The sequence below is a fragment of the Phascolarctos cinereus genome, unplaced genomic scaffold (genome assembly GCF_003287225.1).
Source record: "Phascolarctos cinereus isolate Bilbo 61053 unplaced genomic scaffold, phaCin_HiC Scaffold_7;HRSCAF=346, whole genome shotgun sequence".
NCBI classification, from domain to species: domain Eukaryota; kingdom Metazoa; phylum Chordata; class Mammalia; order Diprotodontia; family Phascolarctidae; genus Phascolarctos; species Phascolarctos cinereus.
In genome coordinates this window covers 5,035,932-5,056,554 of record NW_027556180.1, presented here as the reverse complement: position 1 = coordinate 5,056,554, position 20,623 = coordinate 5,035,932, and the positions used below count along the sequence as shown (strand labels likewise).

Sequence of the window (20,623 nt, the reverse complement as noted above, 5' to 3'; positions counted from 1 at the left end):
ATCTTATAATGGCAAAATTGACATTTTCATACTCACATATAAGACTTTACATTCATCCCTATTGAAATCAGCCTTAAATTCAGCCCAAGGCTCTAGGCCAGGGGTGGGGAAACCTACCACCTTCAGGCCACATGTGGCCTTCTAGGTCCTTTGGTGTGGCCTTTGGAATGAGTCCAAGTTTTACAGAACAAACCCTTTAATTGAGAGGATTTGTTATGTGAAGTTTGGATTCAGTAAAAGGGGTGCATTTGAGGACCTAGAGGGTCATACATGGCCTCAAGGTCACAGGTTCCCCGCCCCTGATCTAGGTTGTCAATATCCTTTTGGATGCTGACTCTGTTGTGGAATGTGTTAGTTCTCCCTCCAAATTTTGATTCTCCCTTCATCAAGTTCTTATCTTTGGTTCTTATCCCCCTTAGACTCATCCTTGCACATCATGGCTAAGATGAAAACCAGAAAGCTTTTTCTCATATAATCATCCCCATTTATATAGAATAATCTTAGTCATTGACCTAGTTTCTTGGGACATTGAAGGCTTAGGGCCAGTTTCCATGCTCAAAGTCACCATGACTCAAAGTCAGGATGGACCTGAGAGGCTTCCACATCCCTCCCATACTGAACAAGGATCCATGAGACAAATACCCAGCAGCCAGTGACTGAGCCTCTGATTAAGCCTCCAGCTGAAGAGGAGTCCAATGCCCTCACCTACAGAAAGCTTCTTCACTTTTTCAATCACCTTCACTATTAGCAAACCCAGGCCCCTGCTCCCCTCAGCTCCAGGGCCATGCCACCTCCTTCAAAAGGCCTTCCCTAATTCCTACCTCCAGCTGATAGTGTTTCCTATTGAAAATTACCTCAAATCAGAAGATACTACATCCCCCATGCCATGCAAAATTTGATATTAATTTTCTAATTTTTGTGATATTCCCTAGCTGGATAAACTCAAACTGTTCTCTTACCCACTTCCCAATCTCTCAGTCTCATTTGCCTTAACCCTCCCCTCTCATATTCCAATTCTACTATCCCCACCTGTTCCCACTGGGTATTCTCTGACCCCCCCTTTTTTTCTTATCACAATATTCCTTCGTTTTAGACATTTTCCTCTCATCCTTCTTCCAGCTTCTGGTACTCATTGTTATATGACTCTCTCCAGAAGACCCTGAATCTTTGCCCATCCTACCTAGCACTGATGACACTTCTCATCCCACTTCCTCCTGCAAATACACCGGTCATGATCAAGAAGTGGGAGAATTGTCTTTTGCGGACACTTCCAGACCTTCCTTCTGCCTCCTTCTTTCAGCAACCACTCCTCCTAGGAAGCTTACCATGTACAAATGAAAGACTGGACTGGAGGTTGATTAGGCTTATCAATGTTATTCCACCCCATATAAATTAACTAACAAAATGTTATCCCCTGGTGTTTTTGTCCAGCCAGAACATGTCCAAGGAGGCAATCAATCCTTAAATGATTTAACCTTGTGAAAACATATTTATTGCATCATATAAACAAAAACATGTCAACTAGGTTTGATAGGAGGCACATGTGGATTAGTTAAGCCGACTTGTTCATATACCATGCCAACAAGCTAGCTTGGAATCAAGCATCTGAGCATCTGGCAAGTTAGTGTTAGAAACACTCTAGACAAGATTTTGAGGGGGCAGCTAGGTAATCCAGTGGACAGGGCACTGGCCCTGGAGTCAGGAGGACCTGAGTTCAAATCCACCCTCAGACACATAACATTAGCTGTGTGACTCTGGGCAAGTCACTTAACTCCAATTGCCTTACCAAGAAAAAGAAAAAAGAAAAAAAATTGAGAACAAATGGAGTGGGGACATAGTACTTCAATCTCCATTGGCAAGATGAGGAATTTATTAATTTGTGAAGACAAGGAAAGTAGACCCAGAGCATGCCCTACAGAGGTGGATTGTCCCAGCTAGCTCATTGGGTCCACTGTGTACAAGTTTTCAGGCCCTTCCCACTCCATTCTAAAAGAGTTCAGTACCTGGATCGTTTTCTTCTCTAACCCAACCCCTGCATTTTCCCTAGGAAATGTCAATATATCCCTTGATATTCTCTCAAAAACTCTGCCCCCCCAACTGTTCCTCAATCCCAAGTCCCATTTGTCAACTACATATACCCTTGATCTTACCATCACTTCATGTACTTCCATGATCACATGGAAAGGTGAAATACCTTTATCCAGATATGACCTATTATTCTATCTCTTCCTCATTCTAGATTACCCTATTTTCATTGTTATTATGACTTCCAGTTCCTTCACCTCTAATCACTTTCTCAAGTCATCACCCCTGCTTTCTCTTCACTTTCCTAATCTCTACTCTATAGTGAACCAGTTCAACATTCCATTCACCTCCAATTTTGAATATTTTCCCCCTTTGACCTATTGCCAGTCCTACTTTGCTAAACCCTAACCCTGGGTTACTTCTACTATATTACCTTCTCTTCTCACCTCATCTACCACTTCCCATGCTTCTGATGAGTGAATGAATAACAAACAATTAAGTGCTTACAACATGCCTAGTACTTGGTTAAGTTGGAGTTAAAAATAAAAACAAAACAAAACAGAAAACAAATAGTCCCTGAACTAAAGTATCATCCTAATTAAGGGGTTAAACAATGTTTAGCCCCAGAGCACATACAAATGCCTGGAAGGCCTAAGGATGAAGTATTCATTAGGGAATAATTGTAACTCACAGTTGGCAGGCCAAGAGAGAACATATGAGCAGGGAAAATGGTAAAACACAGAAGACCTAAGGATGTAGTTGAAAGGTGTAAGCAATCCTTTCATTTTTCTCCATTGGCAACCCAGATTGGGAATAGCAGGCCCAGGGATCAGAGGAGGGTACAGATGGAAGGGAAAGTGGGAAGGTGCACATGGGTGATGGTTATTCCAGCCACTATCTGCCCTTTGGGGTCTGAGCTCTCTGAGGGTTAGAGAAGGCAGTGAAGAGTTCTGCAGGAAGTCATTTTTGATTATCTAATCTCAATTGGGTTCTTACCTTAGCAAAGCAATGATTTTATTCATCTGTAATTCATTCTCTATTCTATTATATTAGTAGATGTTCTAAATTCTCTCCTCAAGCCTCCCATATCACCCCCTTTTTTCCATTGTCTTTCTCAACAGACGACATGGTATCTTACTTCAGTGAGAGACTTTTAACCATAAGCTTTCTCTTCTCCCTTTTTCTGTATTTCAAAAACCTGGACATCAACCACCTTTCATTCTGTCTTCTCAAACCTGAAATATTATAAAGAAGTAGCCTTTCTCTTCACCCAGACCAATCCTGCTACATGTACCCTGCCTCTCAATTCTTCTGGCTTAATGCTGCAATCAGCCCTACTCTCTCTAATCTGTAATAACTTCCTCTATACTGGTTCCTTCTACTCTGCTGCCAAGTATAGTCCCTTTGTTCTGTGGGGCATCGTTATTTCAGCTGAATTTTTCTCACAGAAGCATTGGCTCCTCAAATTTTGGCTATCTGAATCTTCTTCCACATCTTTTTGAGGTATTAGAACTAAAATGGGGTAGCTCTGAAAGCATAAGTATGCCTATTTTCCTCATTTAAAAAAATTACCTTCATTACATCCTTTGATTCCCCTTCCAATTATCACCCTCTCTCTGTTTCTCTCTCCTTTTCTCTCTCTGTCTCTGTCTCTCTCTCTCTTTCTCTCCCTCCCTCCCTTATCTCTCTCTCTCTTTTCTATTTCCACAGGCAAATCTACAAGTTATACATTCCCATTGCTTCCAAAGTTTCTCTCCTTCCACGTCACTCAATTCTCAGCCCTTTAAGATCTGCCTTTTCTCTTATCACCCAACCTCAACTTCTCTTCCTTATTTTCTTAATTCTCCTGAGGAAGATTACAACAGCACCCTCACTGATCTCTATCTGCCTCACAGAAAATGCCATTATATAATGAAATGGTGATTTAAAATGCATTACACTCTTCTCAAGAAACACAGCTGAAATCACATCATAGCCCAAAGCAGCCATTTTAAAAGCAGTCTATCCTTGTCTGAATCTAAGTTTCACGTGGATGCAGGAAGGAAAAAAAAAAACCAGATTTCATTCCCTACCTGCCTGGTCCAAGAACATCTTCACAGCCATCAGAAAAGAAGTAGTGGAGTTGACCATACAATAGAGCATGTTTTCACGAAGATGACACCCTTCTCTGAGTGAGTAGACCAAACACACATGTGGATAAATGAAGCTAATCACCATTAGATTTGTCCCTTAATCCCCTTTCCCAAAGGTTGTAGGGAAGATTCTGGCAAATCCACTTGGGTCACAGAGGAGGGGAGGGGCTATGGGTGTAGTGCCAGGTCTAAACTGTGTAGCTGGTGTTTGGGAGCCAGCCCAACGAAGCATGAAGAAGCTCACCACCAAACTGACCACCAGGAAGAGAATTTGAGGGTCACAAGACCTCTCCAGAGCACAAGCTAAGCAGAAGACATATTTTAATGTGTGTTCATTCAGGGAGCACCCACACATGTATGTATCTATCTATATCTCCATGCCTATATACATGCACACACACATGCATGCATGTATGCCGCACATACAGAGACATCTCCATAGGCTTTCTCTACTTGCATAATCTACCTGATGTTGCTGATTCTAAGGGGTTAAAGATATAGGTTTCTGGTTAAAATGTATTGACTCATAAATCTTTAGATCCAGGACTCTTAACCTGGGATCTAGGAATTTTTAAATAATGCATTTGATAACTGTGTCTCAATGGAATTAATTTATTTTGTAATCCCACATATTTCAGTTTGTGAATTTATTCTGAAACGGGATCCATCACTTTATTGGATGGCCAGAGGAGGCCATGATACAAATATGTCTTTCCCAGCTGTTTCATTCTGAGTTTCTCCATCACTTCCCAGAGAGCAGATGTGGACTACAGCCTTCAGGAAGCCCCTGTCACAGATTACCTAGAGAAGAGGGGGGGGGGGCCGTGGACACCCCCAAGGACCTAAAAGGTAAGAGAGAAAGGGCAGTCACCATTCCTAGGGCCTAACATTGACTGTGGACAACTTCTCCCAGGTCAGAGTGTTTTGTAAACTTTTTCTACTTTCAGATAACTGGCTCCATTTGGTCAGTCAGTGAATCCCCCATGTTCTCAGAGCTCAAGCCTGGGGTCTCATTGAACTCTGTTCCCTGACATTTTAGTTCCCGGAGTGAGGAGGGATTGAACACTAAACGTTGCACTCCTAGGTCACACTTATTGAAGGCCAGCCAGCAGAATCCTTGTTTTCATGTCTGCAAAGAAATCCAAAATTCCTTGAGGCAAGAAACTAAGCCTCTGGTTCCCCTCCTTTATTTACTGTCCCTCTTCCACATGCATATGTAAATATGCATACATATATACACATACAGACAGACAGGGCAGGGTGCACAGGAGACATGCAAGACACAGATAGTGAGTCAATGAATAGACAATGTTAGCCCTGGGCAGCAGCTTCTGTCTTGGCCCCAGGAGAAAGGATTCCCAGGACCTTCACAGCAGTGGAGGGAGGGTGTGGGGCAGGGAGAACTTGTACAATATTACTTCCACTTTGTTATGATTAAAATGGGGGAAATGCCTTTGCTCTTTTCTAGTGGGAAAGGGCCTTTTTTGTTGGGGAAGGACTGTCCTCAGGTGAACTCTTCTGATTTCCCCCTATTCTTCGCTCTGGGAGGAGAGAGAGAAAGAGAGAGAGAGAGAGACAGAAAGAGAGGGGATGGAAGGAGAGGGAAAGAGGGGAGAGGAAAGGGGGAGACAGAGGCAGTGAGAGGGGGGGCAAAGACAGAGAGAAAAACAAGGCAACAATAAATAGATTTCCTGTGCTGTGAAAGGATGAGATGTTAATCACCATCTTGTAGAGTGGGTGGGGGCAGGGACATTCAAAGCCTCCTCCCTTCAGAATTCCAGGTTACTCTGGTTCCACCATGAAAGGCATCCCCTGGATGGAGACAAAGACCTCCTGGAACATTTTGGGGTCTTACCCACAGCTCACTCTCTCAGTCCAAGCTCTTTCCTTCTTAAAGCAGTTTTTCATTTCTGGTGCTTACAGAATAAAGGGCCTTACCCTGTGCCACATAAATCAGACAGTCATCAGTAGGTCAGTCAGTCAATCACCAAGAAACTTTACTTGCCGCGAGTACCTCTATGTCTATGACACTGCAGAGGGTGGTGAATGATGGATTGACTTAATGGATGATCCCTTCCTCAAGAAAGGAAAGGAGAAAAATAGCTCTACCATCAAGTAGTTCACATTCCAATGTGACATGTAACTAAGTAGGTAAAGACAAGATCTGCATGGGCTATATCGGAGAAAATGTCAGAGGACAAGGTACCATGTCTGGAGGAACCAGAAAGGGCTTCCTCCACAGGGTGTGGCATGACCTGAGACCTGAAGGAATCCAGGGAAATTCTAGGGAGGGATGGATGAGGCTGGAGAACAGCCCAGGCGTGGGGGCCAGCCAATGCAAAAGCACCAGGCATTGAGAGCAAGCCTGGAGCATTGGGTGGGAGGAAGTAGAGTATTGGAAGGGCAATTTGCACTATCAATTAAAAAATGAACAGGTATTTGTGATATGCCTACTGTATGACAGGTGCTGTTTGAGGTGCTGAAGGCAATAAAAACAAAAGTGAAACACTCCAAACCTCCAAGGCATAAGTGTGTGTGTGTGTGTGTGTGTGTGTGTGTGTGTGTGTGCTCATGCATGTGCTATGGCAACATGTACATACAAAGTAAATTCAATTCATATTTGGGGGCAGGAGGGCAGTAGCAGCTGGAGGCATCAGAAAAGGGTTCATGTCAAAGCTGGTGCTTGAGCAAAGTTTGGAAGGAAATTAGGCACTCCACAAAACTCAAGTGCCCCCAGGGCACTTCATTTCCATACAGATGCACTCTTTTTCTTGGATCCATTTCTACCAAAGCTCTTAGATAAGAATGACACCTTACCTCTGATTATATGAGGCTCACTATCCCTCGGCGCTTTCAGTAAGTTTCAGCAGTGCCAACAAGCAAAGGCAGAGGGGCATCATGGGAGCAGCAGTAGATGCCACAGGCTATACTCACCTCTAGATCTGCCCTCCAACATTTCCAAGCTGTGTGACATCAGACAAGCCTCTGAACCTCTCTGGCACTCAATTTCCCACTTTGTAACATCAAAATAATACTTGGGGTAACTATTTCACAGCACTAGCATGAGATAAGGAATGCAGTGCTGCTCACTGCCCACTGCCTACAGACTGGTCCAGTTTCTGCAGTCACTGGGAGAAGAAGCTTAGCAAAAAGTTACCCCAAGGCAGCATAAGCTCTTGTTTGGGGCATCGCTGAAAGACAGGCACACTGAAGAACCAGTGAGCATATAGACAATGAAAGAGAAGCTGATCCAAAGGACACAGGAGGAAACGCATTTCTGTATTTACTAAGAAGCTGCCAGAATAATGTAAAAGCTGGGGTTTTCTTTAGGCAGGAAGCTCCTCGGCTTGCATTTCATCCTTCCCCCTTTAAAGGGAGTGGGTACTTTACCTACAATGTCTCTAAGTGGCACCATTATTGCTTTGCCCTGGTCCTTTCCAAATGTCCCTATGCCTCTGGGGAGTCCAGGGTATGAGGTTGGTAGGATGAAGATCTTAAATTGGTCTTGAATGGTCTGTTTTTCTTTCTTGCTAAAAACTTTGAAAAGTTCTAATGGCTCTCTGGCTAGTGGAAGCCAGTCCATCTGGAGATAAGCATTTATTAAGTAACTACTATGTGTCAGTGCTTTGTTCAGTGCTGGGGATACCAGTGCAAAGAATGAGTTTAGATACAAGCGATTTAAAACTTAATATTATTGTAAAGAAAAAAAAAAAGATTGTGGTAGCCTGTATACTCAGAGCCCTGCCAAATGGCTGCTTTAGAACTTGGGCACATCTGAGGATTCACAATGAGGTGCACCCATCTTCAAGGGGATAGACCTCAGGATGCTAAGACACATGCAAGTCCTTAATCTCCAGAGGCCACTAGGAGATATGATGGGGTGACGAACTACTGTGATGGGATGGACTTCAAAGCCCTGGTTGGCAGGAAGCCCAAAGTGCATAGAAGGTCGTTTCTCATTTGAATCCTAACCCATGCCAGCTTCATGATTTGTCTCCTCACGGTATGATAATGCTGAAAAAAAATTAACCAAATGAGCCGAGATAAAGAACTCAGCCTTTTTCCTTTCCGTCTCCAATTCTCTGCTTATGCAATTAATTACAGTTTAAAAGAAAACTCTAATTGAACCCATTCTAAAGCTAAGAAACAGCCCTCTGGAAAAGACAAAGTGTTAAACTAAGATAAAATTCTTGTTTCTTCTAAAAAGCAGCCTAGATTATCCCTTCCCACCCTTAACTGGCTTTCAAAGAGAAGAAAGAAGCCAAATATCCTCAGGCTTCCAAGTAGAAAGAATCCAGTCTTGTGTGAGGATGGAGGGTCTCCAGATGACTTCAATCTTTAGGCTTGTCGGTTCAACTAGGTTTGAACCTAAGCACCTGAAATGAAACTTGATTTGACCCTGGTGATATGCATAGAAAAGGGGCATCTCATTCCTAGCTCAGCCAAATCCCAAGGAGCTACACCCTGTCTCCTACACTGGGGCTTCAATTCTCCCCCAATAAGCCAGACAGACAATCCACTCTCATCACCCGAGCTTCCCCCCTTGTTTTCATGGCTCTGCAGCGCATTAGATCTCAGGCAGGGACAGGTACAAAGTAGCCCTGCAGGCCACGTTGTATAGAGGCACCAACAGAAGTTTCCAGTGAGGCAGAATGAGCCTGAACTGTATGCGGCCTCCTTTAACTCAAATCTGGGTGGGAGGCTTTGGAGAAAAACCAGGAGGCAGGACTACCTCTTCCCAATGGGCCCTGATGTCACTGCAGTGCCTTTTAAAGTACTAGAGATTCCGGCAAAGATCGGCACAGATTTCAATGAATCATGAAGAACTGCTGAATATTGATGCACTCCATACTGAGGAAAATAGGAGAATGACTAGATAAAACCAAAATAAAATGGAAGTGAGACAGACAGACAGAGAGGAAGAGAGAAAGAGAAAGGGAGACAGAAACAGAGAGGGAGACAGAGAAAAGAGAGACATACAGAGGGAGGGAGGGAGAGAGAGAGAGAGAGAGAGAGAGAGAGAGAGAGAGAGAGAGAGAGAGAGAGAGAGAGAGAGAGAGAGAGAGAGAGAGAGAGAGAAGAGACAGAGGAGAGAAAGAATATGCTCTGACAGTATGCTGCCTGGGAGCAGAGGGCATGGCTGTGGGGACTAGCTTTACCAGTAAGTATCACCCATCATTTCCCCACCCTTCCCCACCTTCTCTCTGTGAAACTCATGGGATGGCTTGGGGTGGGGGAGGGCAGAGAAAGGGGCAAACTAGATGATAGCTGAGGTCCCTTTTGGCTTCTGGGATCCACGAATTCAATAATACCTAAATTGCTTTTCTCCCCTGCCTAGCAAGGCTCTGCAGTCTGACCTTGAGGAGTGATCTTGAGAGTGGAAAATCGCCCCACAAAACTGCCTTTCCATCATCCTTTCGCCTGAGCCTGAAACCCTCCCTACCTGACACTCCCTTGCCTCCCCGGCTGCCTTGTTTCAGGTCCAGACGTCTGTGTGTCCACTTGACCTTGACTTTTTCATGTTCTTCTCTTTGGCGGAGGGCTCTAATAGCCCTCCTGCCAAAATGGGCTTGTGTGCTCTTTAGCATTTAGACAGAATCGCACCGGCCTGGAGGGGAGCAGAGCACACAGGCCATACCCAGTAGAAAAAGGGGAATTCGAACAAGCCCGTTACATAAGAGAGCCGGAGAATCCCCAGAGAGAAATTCAGCCTTCTGCAGACTCGGTCCTCTTCTAGCTTATGGACAGTCAGTGATGGCAACACAGCGCCACCTGGTGGTTTCCTCCTGCCTTTGCAGGCGCCTCCAATTGATTGACTATCCAGACACGTTTCAGAGAATTGTGTTTTAAACAGGCTGGGGGACTTTCCAGCCAAAGAATTGACAAATTCAGGATGTCATGATTTCTTAGAGTAGCAGCAGCCACATTCTCTAGAAGGACGCTCAGTATTCACGATCCGAATCTATTTGGGCTACACTTGTCTGCATACATGTTCTTCTCTTGCTCCCTCCTATGCTCCCCCAGTACAAGGCAAGCAGCCTTGAGGATAGGTGCTGTTTGGGGGTGTCACTGAATCCTTGGCACCTGACATGGGGCTGTGCACATGGAACATTCATTTGGAATTCATAGCACTCAACTTATTTCATTACAGCCATCGAAAATCTTCCTTTCTGTTCACAGACATTATTTATCCAGTATTCCTCAGAATGAAGGATGGCTAGTATATCATGGGATCTGTGGATGCCTATAGTTTTGGCAGCTCTGGGGTGAGAAGTCTTAGATTCAGAAGAGTCTAATAGAGGATGTGGTCCCTATACATTTTAAAGGTGGGAAAATTGAAACCTTGGGAGATGAAATGGCTAGGCTACAGCCACACAGATAGATAGTCCTGCCAAAGGAGGTCTGAATAGCTACTCCAGATGGATACCATGCTGTCTTTCAGACTGGTGAGGAAACCAGTCAAAAATGGAATCTCTCACTTCATTGGATCAAAATCTTAAAATGTAGAGGTACTGTCACCTTGCTCTCCTTCCCTTACATTTCAGTCCCCTCTACATGCCCTTCCCTCCCCTCTCTGCCCACTCACATTCTGCCTCTTCTTTAAATTTAAGCCTAAAGCCCACTTAGGTCAGAGCCATCCCTGACCCCTCCAGGACAAGGTGGTCTTACTCTTTTCTGAGAAATGGCATTGAGGCCTGTAGTACTCACTTGGCACTTGTCTAAGCCTGCCTCAGATTGTTAATTGCCTGGTTATATTTCTCTGGCTTAACCCAGATATTGCGAGGAAAGCTTAGGGAAAGCAACTCTTGCCCAAAACCTGGGGAGAAGAAATGGATGAGGGGATGAAAAGAACCAAGAGTCTAAAGGTAGGGAGGCAATCCAAACCATTAGGTGATTTCTGAGTTGATTCAATTCTCTGAAACAAAACCACCCTTGAAATTTCTGCAGTGCCCTAAATTCAGAGCATGGGTAAGGAATTTTAGGACATGTGCTCAAAAGGAAGTTTAACAGCATTAAACAGCATTAGACAAAGCTGCTACCAGAGAACTAAGCTTCTTGGGTCTCCCTTCCTCTTGCTCCACCAAGAACAAACTTCTGCATTTCACTTCCCTGCTACTTTGGTCAGCATCCTGGGAATTTTGAGTGACCCTCAGAGAAAAAAAAATAACAGCAGGCATCTGTGCTAAAGCTCAGAAGCTATATCCCTAAAACTTGCTCCCCAGTGCCAAGGAAAATGAGGTGCTCTTTGGCAAAGCCCTGGCTCTTCCTGGCTGGATTGAGGGTCCTGGAAGCCCTGAATCACTCTGAACACTGCTCATCACATTGGTTATTGCAAGTCTGCATAAAGAAAGTATGTCTATACATGAAGCTGAGCTACCTGTGAGTTGAGGATAACAACTACCTGGGAGTGAGGTGACAAACTAGAATACCAGCAGGTCTGGTGGCCTCACAACATGACCTTTAATATGTATACTAATATCATAATAATTCTATTATATAATAATACTAATAATGGGAACAGCTGACATCTCCCCAGAACGTTAAAGTTGGCAAGGTCCTGGACCTACCAGATCCCAGTTGATTCTCACAAAAGTCTCTGAGGGCAGGTACATAACTGTTCTCAATGAGAGTCATGGTTTAGACCATGAACAATAACTTGGTCATTTTTTCAAAAGCATCTTCTTGAAACAAAACCAACTCTGTCTAATTTCCCGAAGCAGTAGACTATATAGTAAGTCTGGAAAGACACCAGACCCCTAATTCATTCAGTCCAACATTCTCTAAGTGGTGTATTTATTGTGTGACAGAGGTAGGGGTGGGGAGAGAGATCGGTGGAAATTACACCCAAACATTCAACAGCTTTTTCCTGGTAATTTCTTTCATGGCTGTGCCATCTATTAACCTAACTAAACTAAACTTAACTAATTCAGCTAGCCCTTGTCAATTATCCCTAGGTGAAAGGATGATGTAGACAAGCATCTCCCAGGATGGGCAACCTTAGGCAGGTCACATTTGAATCACTGGATGGAATAACAAGATTGGTACTGTCACATGGTCAAGTCCATTTGAACATGCTCCTCCAGACTTAGCCATAATGCCTTTGCAACCTTCCCATAATGACCCTCCCCTAGGGCCTGGGACCTTCTCAGCTTGCATCTTGTCTCTACCCCTCTTGTCTACTTCACCCTTTGGTGAATTGTTCCTGAGCTCTCCATCTTGAGGAAAGGGCTATACTGGCCATCCTTCACTCCCATCTAGACTCTGCTGCAGGCTCTCCAAACATCATCACCTTTCTTCACACACACATCCCACACACACACACTTTTCAGCTCCCTTTTCTGTACTATCTTCTCCATTAAAACTTAAGTGTCCATGAGGGTAAGGAATAATAAGAGCATGAGCTTTAAAGAGCAAGGTCTCCTTCATGTCAGCTACATCCTCTATGGATACTTTGTGGAAGAACAAGAACACAAGTTGCCCAGGATAAAGAAGCATGGCTGGGTTCTGATCTGCACCTGCAGAGCAATTATCCACATTCTAAACCAGTGAGAATATGGAATCAGTGAAACAAAGAAGACTAGAACCACATGTATGATTAGCATATACGTTGTTTTCTTTTTGCTCAGACCAAAGGATTCAGATGGATTAAACCAGGCATAAAACTAATCCATAAAAATGGATGCTAACTCATGGAATGAGACATCAGTACAGAAATAATAAAAATCAGCAGGTGATCAAAACAATAGGGAGTGATTTTTAGTTGAAGAGGCTCTAAGTGAGTTTGCCTCTGGACTCGCCTAGAATCTTATCACCTAGAATCTTATGAGAGCCCTAGAAATGTCGGTGGCATTTTCCTCGTGGGACAGCCACCAGCCTGGCTATGACCCTGCCTATTTTAATGAGCCTCATGTTACTCAGTCCCAGAATGAAGAGGTCTGGAGGCAGTGAAGGCCCACAGCCCCATCACAAAGAACACTCTTATTTAATCTTTAAGTGACGATGGAGAATGTGAAGAGCATGGTGGCATAATCCAATCACATGGAGAGATGAGATGGCTAGGGAACACAGGTTGACATGGAATCCAATTCTAATAACAGAGGCATAATTACAGAATGGTAAATAAGTTACCTGATGAAATCCGGACAAGATTATAGTGGATTATTTGTAATCAGGATCACCAACCTATTACTAAGCCAAGGAAATCAGCCCAAATGGAAGAGAGGCTCTAAATCACAGGTTCAGTCAGTGGTATCGACTCAACAGAGGGAGAAGAAATGCCTCCTAAAGTGGCTTGCATTTAGAAAATGATGCATTTTAAAAAATGCATCAGAAGGAATGGGGCTCTGCAATGAAATGATTATTTATGCAATGGCTGTGACGTGCAGGCTACCATGCCCAGTTCTAAGGCATACAAAGATAATTACAGCCTGGCTCCTCCCCTCAGGCAGCTCAAAATCTAGCAAGAGGAAATGTGACATGTGTAGAAAGAACTATATAACGAGTAAAAAATCAGGTCAGAATAAAACTCTAAGGGGAGAAGTTCGAAGAATTATTTGATGAGCACAGAAAAATGTATAATCTAAGCAGATCAGGTAGGAAGAGCTGGCATTTAAGCTGGGTCTTCCAGGCTGAGTAGCATTTGAATAGGTAGAGTTTTGGGTGGGAGAGGAAAACATTTCAGGCAATAAAAACAGCTACAATAACCTCAAAACAGTTGCAAAAAAGGCCTGAAAATTGTTTAGACAGGAACATGAAAGCGAAATGTTTGACTCATTTTTAAGCATAGCATACACATCTTTAAAACAAGATCTATCACAGAGCTAATTGTTTGCTGTAAAACCATTTTATAGTTTTGTCTTTTTGTTTGGTGAGGCAGTTGTGGACTCAGCAAATGGAGAACTTTCCTCCGAACCAGAAAGCCCTGGGTTTGACGCCTGCCTCAGACATATCCAGTATGTGTATGACCCTGGGCAAGTCACTAAAACTCTGAACCAGATTAAAATGTAATTGGGAAAAGTGAACAAAATAAATAATGACACAATAGAACATAGATATGTTGGTATATAGTTTTCTAAGCCAGTGTGCAGCCTGTAGAGATCCTTATGCACACTTTAGTGACCCTTCTTCTGAATTTCTATTAGTTTATTTCCATTTCTCCATCTTAGACTAGCAGTTTAAACTCCTGGAGGAAGGCAGCCACATTTATTCAAGACCCAGAAAATAAATTCTTGCTGCCGTAAAATGGATCAACATGAGAAATGTCTATGATTTTATCAGTGGAAATGGTGTTCAGGAAGATGCATGACCATCTGCTCTGCTGCTGCACGCTAAGGATCCTAAGCCTCTCCCATCAGACTTTCAGCCTCACCATTTTGTATTTATTTTCCCCATTTGAAATGGGAGCGCTCCCTGAGAGTAGAAATAGTCTTAGTTTTCTATTTGTTTCCCTGACACTTAGGATAGTGTTTGCATACAGTGAGCCCTTAAGAAATGTTTCATTCATTTATTCATTCTTTCTTCATTCTAAGAGTACAGAGAAGATTTCAACTTCTCGGTAGATTTTCTTCATTCTGGAGTTCCCTACATCAATTAAATCACATGTCTAGTCCCCATCCTCTCTTTGAATACTTGATTTGTCTAAAAGAAGAATGAATTAAAAGAAATTTAAAATGTCTTATAGCCTCATTTAGTCCTAATATTTCATTCAATATTTACTTTTCCTCTTTATTAAAATGACAAAAGAATTCTCCCCTTGAACCTTTTCTACAATGAAAATTAGTGGAATACCAATCTTTGTCACAGTCTCTCCTTATTCTAGCTTTGGAATTATGGGAAGAACACAATGGGTGTCATCTGAAGCAGTGAGGATTACAATTGAGGGGGTATGTTAATGAGCAGGTAAGTAAAGGAAGCAAGCGCGCCGTTGCAGCACAGACTTCATCCAGGTCCCAGGCAGTTCAGAATAACTCTAAATCCACAAGGCCTTATCCTAAAAGGGAATCAAATGTGGCTGCTCTGATTCAGCAAAGAGCCAGCTTAACACCAAAAGAAAATTTATCAGGAAACCCTGATGACATGGTCTTACACGAGGTCAGCTGATTTCAAACCAAATGGTCCTCCTTTGTGTGGACACGAATCCTGTTTCATATCAGTTAAATGATGTGGCCACAAAATTTTGGTACAAATCCTCTACAGACATATGTTGTCATCATAACTTATTTAATAAACCTGGTGTAAGGAGGAATGAATGGCAAGAGAGTTGGGTTTCAAGATATGGAGCAAATTTTAAAGTCAAAGGGCAGAAAAATTTCAGAAGTATGTAAGAGGTCAGTAACAAAATTCTAGGAAGAACTTGCCATCATCCTCCAAACCAAGCTCACATATGTCTTTGATACTTGTCAACTTAACTGTGAAATGCAGACATGGGATTCTGGAAAAAAAAAAAGAATGAAGAGATGAAAGGGGGGAGAGAGACAGAGAGAAAGAGAGACAGAGAAAGAGAGAAACAGAAAGACAGAGAGAGAGACAGAGAGAAAGACAGACAGACAGAGAGAGACAGAGACAAACAGACAAAGAGAGAGGAGAGAGAGAGAGAGAGAGAGAGAGAGAGAGAAAGACAGAGACAGAGACAGAGACAGAGAGCAACTGTGGGACACTAAGAATATTAGAGGAGATGGGAACTTTAAGTTCCAGAAAGGTGGTAAACAGAGAACATATATTACCCTAGGTACATGATGAGAACTGGACACACATGTATATCAATGAAGGTCAGATAGTTCTCAGCAGGAGCTGGAATAGATGCCATCCACTTTATCATGAAAGATAGAAAGAACCAGGGAAAGAATAAAAAAGTCCTCTGGAAGCAACAACCTTGGCTGCCAAATGTGCATCCTGAGAATGGAAAGGGCCAGAGGACGCAAGTCCCATTAGCAGCAAGGAACCAATGAATTGACTGAAAACATCATGAGGCTTTTGTGCCAACAGGAACTGTCCATCAGCTTTAGGAAGGAAGGTATGCAGGGGCTTTGCCAATCACCACCTTTCATCCAATGTGGGAGAAGACTAATGTGTAGTTGTTCCAAGCTTTGACAGACTCTTAAGATTCTGTCAGCATCGCTAGAAAGCTTTAGGTGGCAAAAGCCCACAGGGGTACCTACCTTAGCATTGGCAATCATTTGAGAAGCAGAAGCCAAGAAACCTCCCCCAGCCAGATGGTTAGGATGAAAGGAGCAGCTACCCCCAGCTAACCTGGAAGATGTCCTAGTAAAGATAAGCTGTCTTGGCCCAGTAATAATACAGACAGTCACACAGAGCCAAGCATCTTGAATGAGCTGATTCTCACCAGCGCCATTCCCCACCCTCCTAACTAAGTGTGAATTCGCTGGAGTTAGTTCAAGAACTAAACGAAAAAATACCTTTAATGTTCTGATTAGAAAAGACTCTTGGGCCAAGAAAGTATAGATTTCAGAGCATGAGACTTTGGAGTTGCACACTCCCTTAGTCTATCTCTTCTTTGAACAAACAAGGAAAATGAGGTATAAAGACAGGAAATATCTTCCCTGATGTCCCGAACTGATTCCATAAGTACTCCTTTAGGTATCAATTTACTATATGGCAATAACTGAGCTAGCTGCAGTAAGTGAGAAAAGGATAAGGCATGAACTTCAGGACTCAAAGCTCTTGACATCCTATAGGGAGAAGAAGACATATGTCCATGAAGAAAAGCACAGAACATCTTATGTTGGTATACGACAGATTGCAAAAAAGGAGTAGTTCAGAAAGCAACTGGTAGAAGATGAATTTTGGATTCCAGGCTCACATCAAACCTTCAGTAGATGTATAACAACAGGCAAATCACATAACCCCTCTGGGCCTGTTTCCTTAACTGCAAAATGAAGGGGCTGCCTCAGTGGTCCCTTCCATCTGGAAATCTAGGATCCTATGATTAAGTGACAGGGGTTTAGATAATTTGGTAAGCAAAATCCATTTCCCAAGTCTTGGAAGGCTTCCCTTCACCATGGTGCTGAAGGGGGTGATGCTTATAAAGATCTTGATGGGACCATGGGGCGGGCTATGGAGAGGGAGGTGCTGCTGTAGACTGTGCCCTCCTCAGCAAGTGCAAACAAGCCATGGAGAGAGAAAGGCTGGCAAAACAGTTTCATCTTACCCATCCACCAAGAGATCCCAACCAGAGAGTAGCAAGGAGCTTCCCACTCAGAGGCCAGAGTGTAGGCCATAATTGTCTATGTTGCATAGAGAAAAGCAATCATGCTCTAATTAGCCATCCTGCTTATCCTGGCTGCCTCTGTCACCTTATGATTAGGTGGCTTTAGACAAATCACTGTGCTTTTCTTGAGCCTCAAGTATTTTCGTTTTCATTTATAAAATGAGAATAATAAGGACCGTGCTTATACACACGTGTGCACCTGGCTCGTCACTTCTAAGGAGCAGCTTGGTCAGATGTGGTTGTCATTATTACATGGTCATACATGAAGAATGGCGATCATGGCGATGTGCAATGGCAGCTCAGGGCCATTGCCCCTGGTTGGTGGATGGTGGAACCAAGGCATACTGACACCAGGCAGCCTGCTTAGGCTCTCTCAGTGAGGCGGGGATCCAGCCAACATCAGAGGCCATTTCCATCCCTGGTACAGTGCAAAACCTAACAAATGATAAGTTGAACCTCAGTGTTTTCTCATGACCTCCTACTTGACCCCACCTCAGCCACACACTAAGATGGCCATGCCCTTAATTGTGTCATCGCCCACCAATATAACACCTCCATCTTCAAGAATTCCAAAATCCCCTTATCCAATCATACCTGTACCACAGTCCTCGATCCCTTGACACCTCAATTCTCCCCCAGACCATCTCCCCTGTACTAGCCACTTTTTCATCTTTTTCCCAACTTGACCCCATGCTGACCAATTCGACTCTACACTCTTCTACTCTCTTGAATCGCTAGTGTCTTTATTATAGTGCAGGTTACACTCAGCCAAACTTCAGCCTTTGGTCACCCTCACCATCTGTCACCTTCACTCCCATACAGGTGCAGCTGCTGCTGAATGAAGGTGGAGAAAATCACACAACTGTCCTGACTTCATTCACCACAAACTGAGGTTACATAAGCTTAACTTGGCCTTCCATGCTGCTAGGCAGTCCTATTATACCATTCTTTTCAACTCACTATCCCATTCTCCAGAGCAGCTCTTCTAATCTTGTTTTTCTAACCCCTCCTTGATCCTCCCATGGCTCCCTGTCTTTCCAAGCTCTCAGGCAGTAAGGAATGAGCCAGTAGATGGAAAGGTTAAAAAAATAAGTGATAGATTAGAGAAGACAGAGGGAGCACTCAGTTGGTGGAAAAAAGATGGAATGAGAATTGCTTGGATAGGTAGGGATTAGCCTTGGTAAAGAGTAAGGCCACACCATCATGTCAGACAGGGGTGAAGGAGGAGAGAGGGGCAGAAGTCATCTGAGCAATAGGGGATGAGAAGAGGGGAGAAGTGGGAGCTCATATTGAATGGACTCTTTTTCTGTAAAGTATGAGAAAAGGTTCTCAGCTAAGAGAGCTGTTCAATGATCAGCATTCTCTATCTCTGAGCTCGAGGCATTTTCTCTGGCTCTTCCACATGCCTGGAATGTTCTTCTTCCTCTTCTCCACCAACTGACTTCTCTGGCTTCCTTTAAGTTTAAACTAAAATCCCATCTTTTAGAGGAAACCTTTCCCAACCTCTCTTAATTCAGATGTGTTTCCTCTGTTAATATTTCCTAAGCTTGCTTTGTATATATTTTTATGTTGTCTCCCTAATTAGATTGTAAGCTCCTTGAGGGCAGGGACTGTGTTTTACCTCATCTCCAGCATCTATCATAGTAGCACAGTGCCTCATATATACTAGGTGTTTAATAAATGTCTACTGATTTATTGACTGATATCTGCATATCCATTCCTATCCAATGGTAGTCCAATTCTTAGCTATCCCTCATTTTATTCCCATAATTCAGTTTTGGCATCCCTTGAGGTCAAATCCTTTTTTTTCCTCTCACCATATACTTATCCTTATCTGCCTCAGCTTCTTCTATTCTGTCCTTTGGAATCTTTGCTCTTTATCCTAGATCTCTACAATTCATGCCCTTTCCATTTTCTTGTGCTAACAGAAACCTAAGTCAGTCAAATCTCTCTAAGACTGGGTGTTCCTTCCTTTGAGCCCACTAAGGTAAAGGGTAGGCATAGTTTTCAATACTAATTTCCATTTCCAGACTCTCCCTTGACACAATCACTCAGTAAACTGTCTTGCTTTGAGTTTCACTCCATCCATACTTATTACCCAATCCCCATCCAGGTGAAAGTCATCTACTGGCCTCCAAATCATTCTTTGTCTTTTCCCAAGGCCAGAACATGGATCAGTCTTCTTCTCTTCCCATATAGATGACTGCATAAGAGAGGATTTCAGGATATTTGTTGCTGCCCTCCCTAACACCATGGTTTTCCAGGTCATCAACTTCCCGAATTCAATTTTCATTCCACCTCAGACACATGAAAGTATGGTCATTCTGTTGATCTGATCGTCACTCAAAGATAACACCTCTGCTTGTGACTTGATCTCTTTTACATCTCTTCCAAGTGTGCATCACCCTACATCTTCCCTTCTCTTTCTCTATTCTTCAATCTCTCTTCATTTACTGGATCCTTTCCCTCTTCTTACAAACATAGGTAAAATTTCCCCATGCACACACACATATCCCTTTGACTTAACTCTGTCATTATTACTCCTTCAAGCTATCATCCTCCATATCTCCTGGTTGCACATTCCCCAAACTGCCCTTCCTCCCAAATTCCCTGTTTTTGTTAATAATGTCACCATCCTGGTCCCCAAGGTGTTCAGCCTTGAAGCTGAAATTCAAGTTCACAGGAAAGACTCCAGGATGGTTCAGTTATCCTCAGTGTCAACATTTTCGCACCTACTACTTCTCTGACCCTCCTTTTTCTTTTTTCTTTTTACTTTCCAACCCCCAATCCATGACTGAGATTGTTCTCTGCATAGTTTCCAATGACTTCCAACTACATTTCCAAATACAGGTTTTTTTCTTCATCCTCATTTTACTTGACCTCGGCAAGTTTTGACACCATCAGCCAACACTTCCTGTGTATTCTTCGCTTCCTTGCATTCTATGACACTATTCTCTCTTACCTCTTTAATTGTTTCTTCTCACTCTGCTTTGAAGGGACATCATCCAAATGCTCCTCCCCAAAAATGTGGATGTCCCCAAGGCTCTACGCTGGACCCTCTCCTCCTCTCTTCCTACACTGTTGTTAGGTGAGCTCACCAACTCATATGTTTTTAATAACCAACTTTATGCAAATGACCCCAAGATCTATATACCCAGCCTGAATTTCTCTTGTATACCAGTCTGATATTGCCAACTGCCTGCTTGACATTTCAACCTGGATTTCAAATTTAATGACT

The 20,623-nt window shown here is 43.2% G+C and overlaps 1 protein-coding gene across 2 annotated transcripts in view; it reads right to left on the bottom strand.

Moving 5' to 3' along the window:
* FGF12 (fibroblast growth factor 12) overlaps window positions 1-20,623 on the bottom strand; it is a 579,275-nt gene that overhangs the window by 298,400 nt on the left and 260,252 nt on the right. The window contains exon 1 of one of the 2 annotated variants that reach the window (XM_020964791.2): window positions 9,601-9,843. The exons of the other annotated variant lie outside the window; for it this stretch is intronic. Coding sequence (XP_020820450.1) covers window positions 9,601-9,745 — 145 coding nt within the window. The 5' untranslated portion in view covers window positions 9,746-9,843. Of the gene's footprint in view, window positions 1-9,600; window positions 9,844-20,623 lie in introns of those variants that run through there. 2 annotated transcript variants of the gene reach the window in all.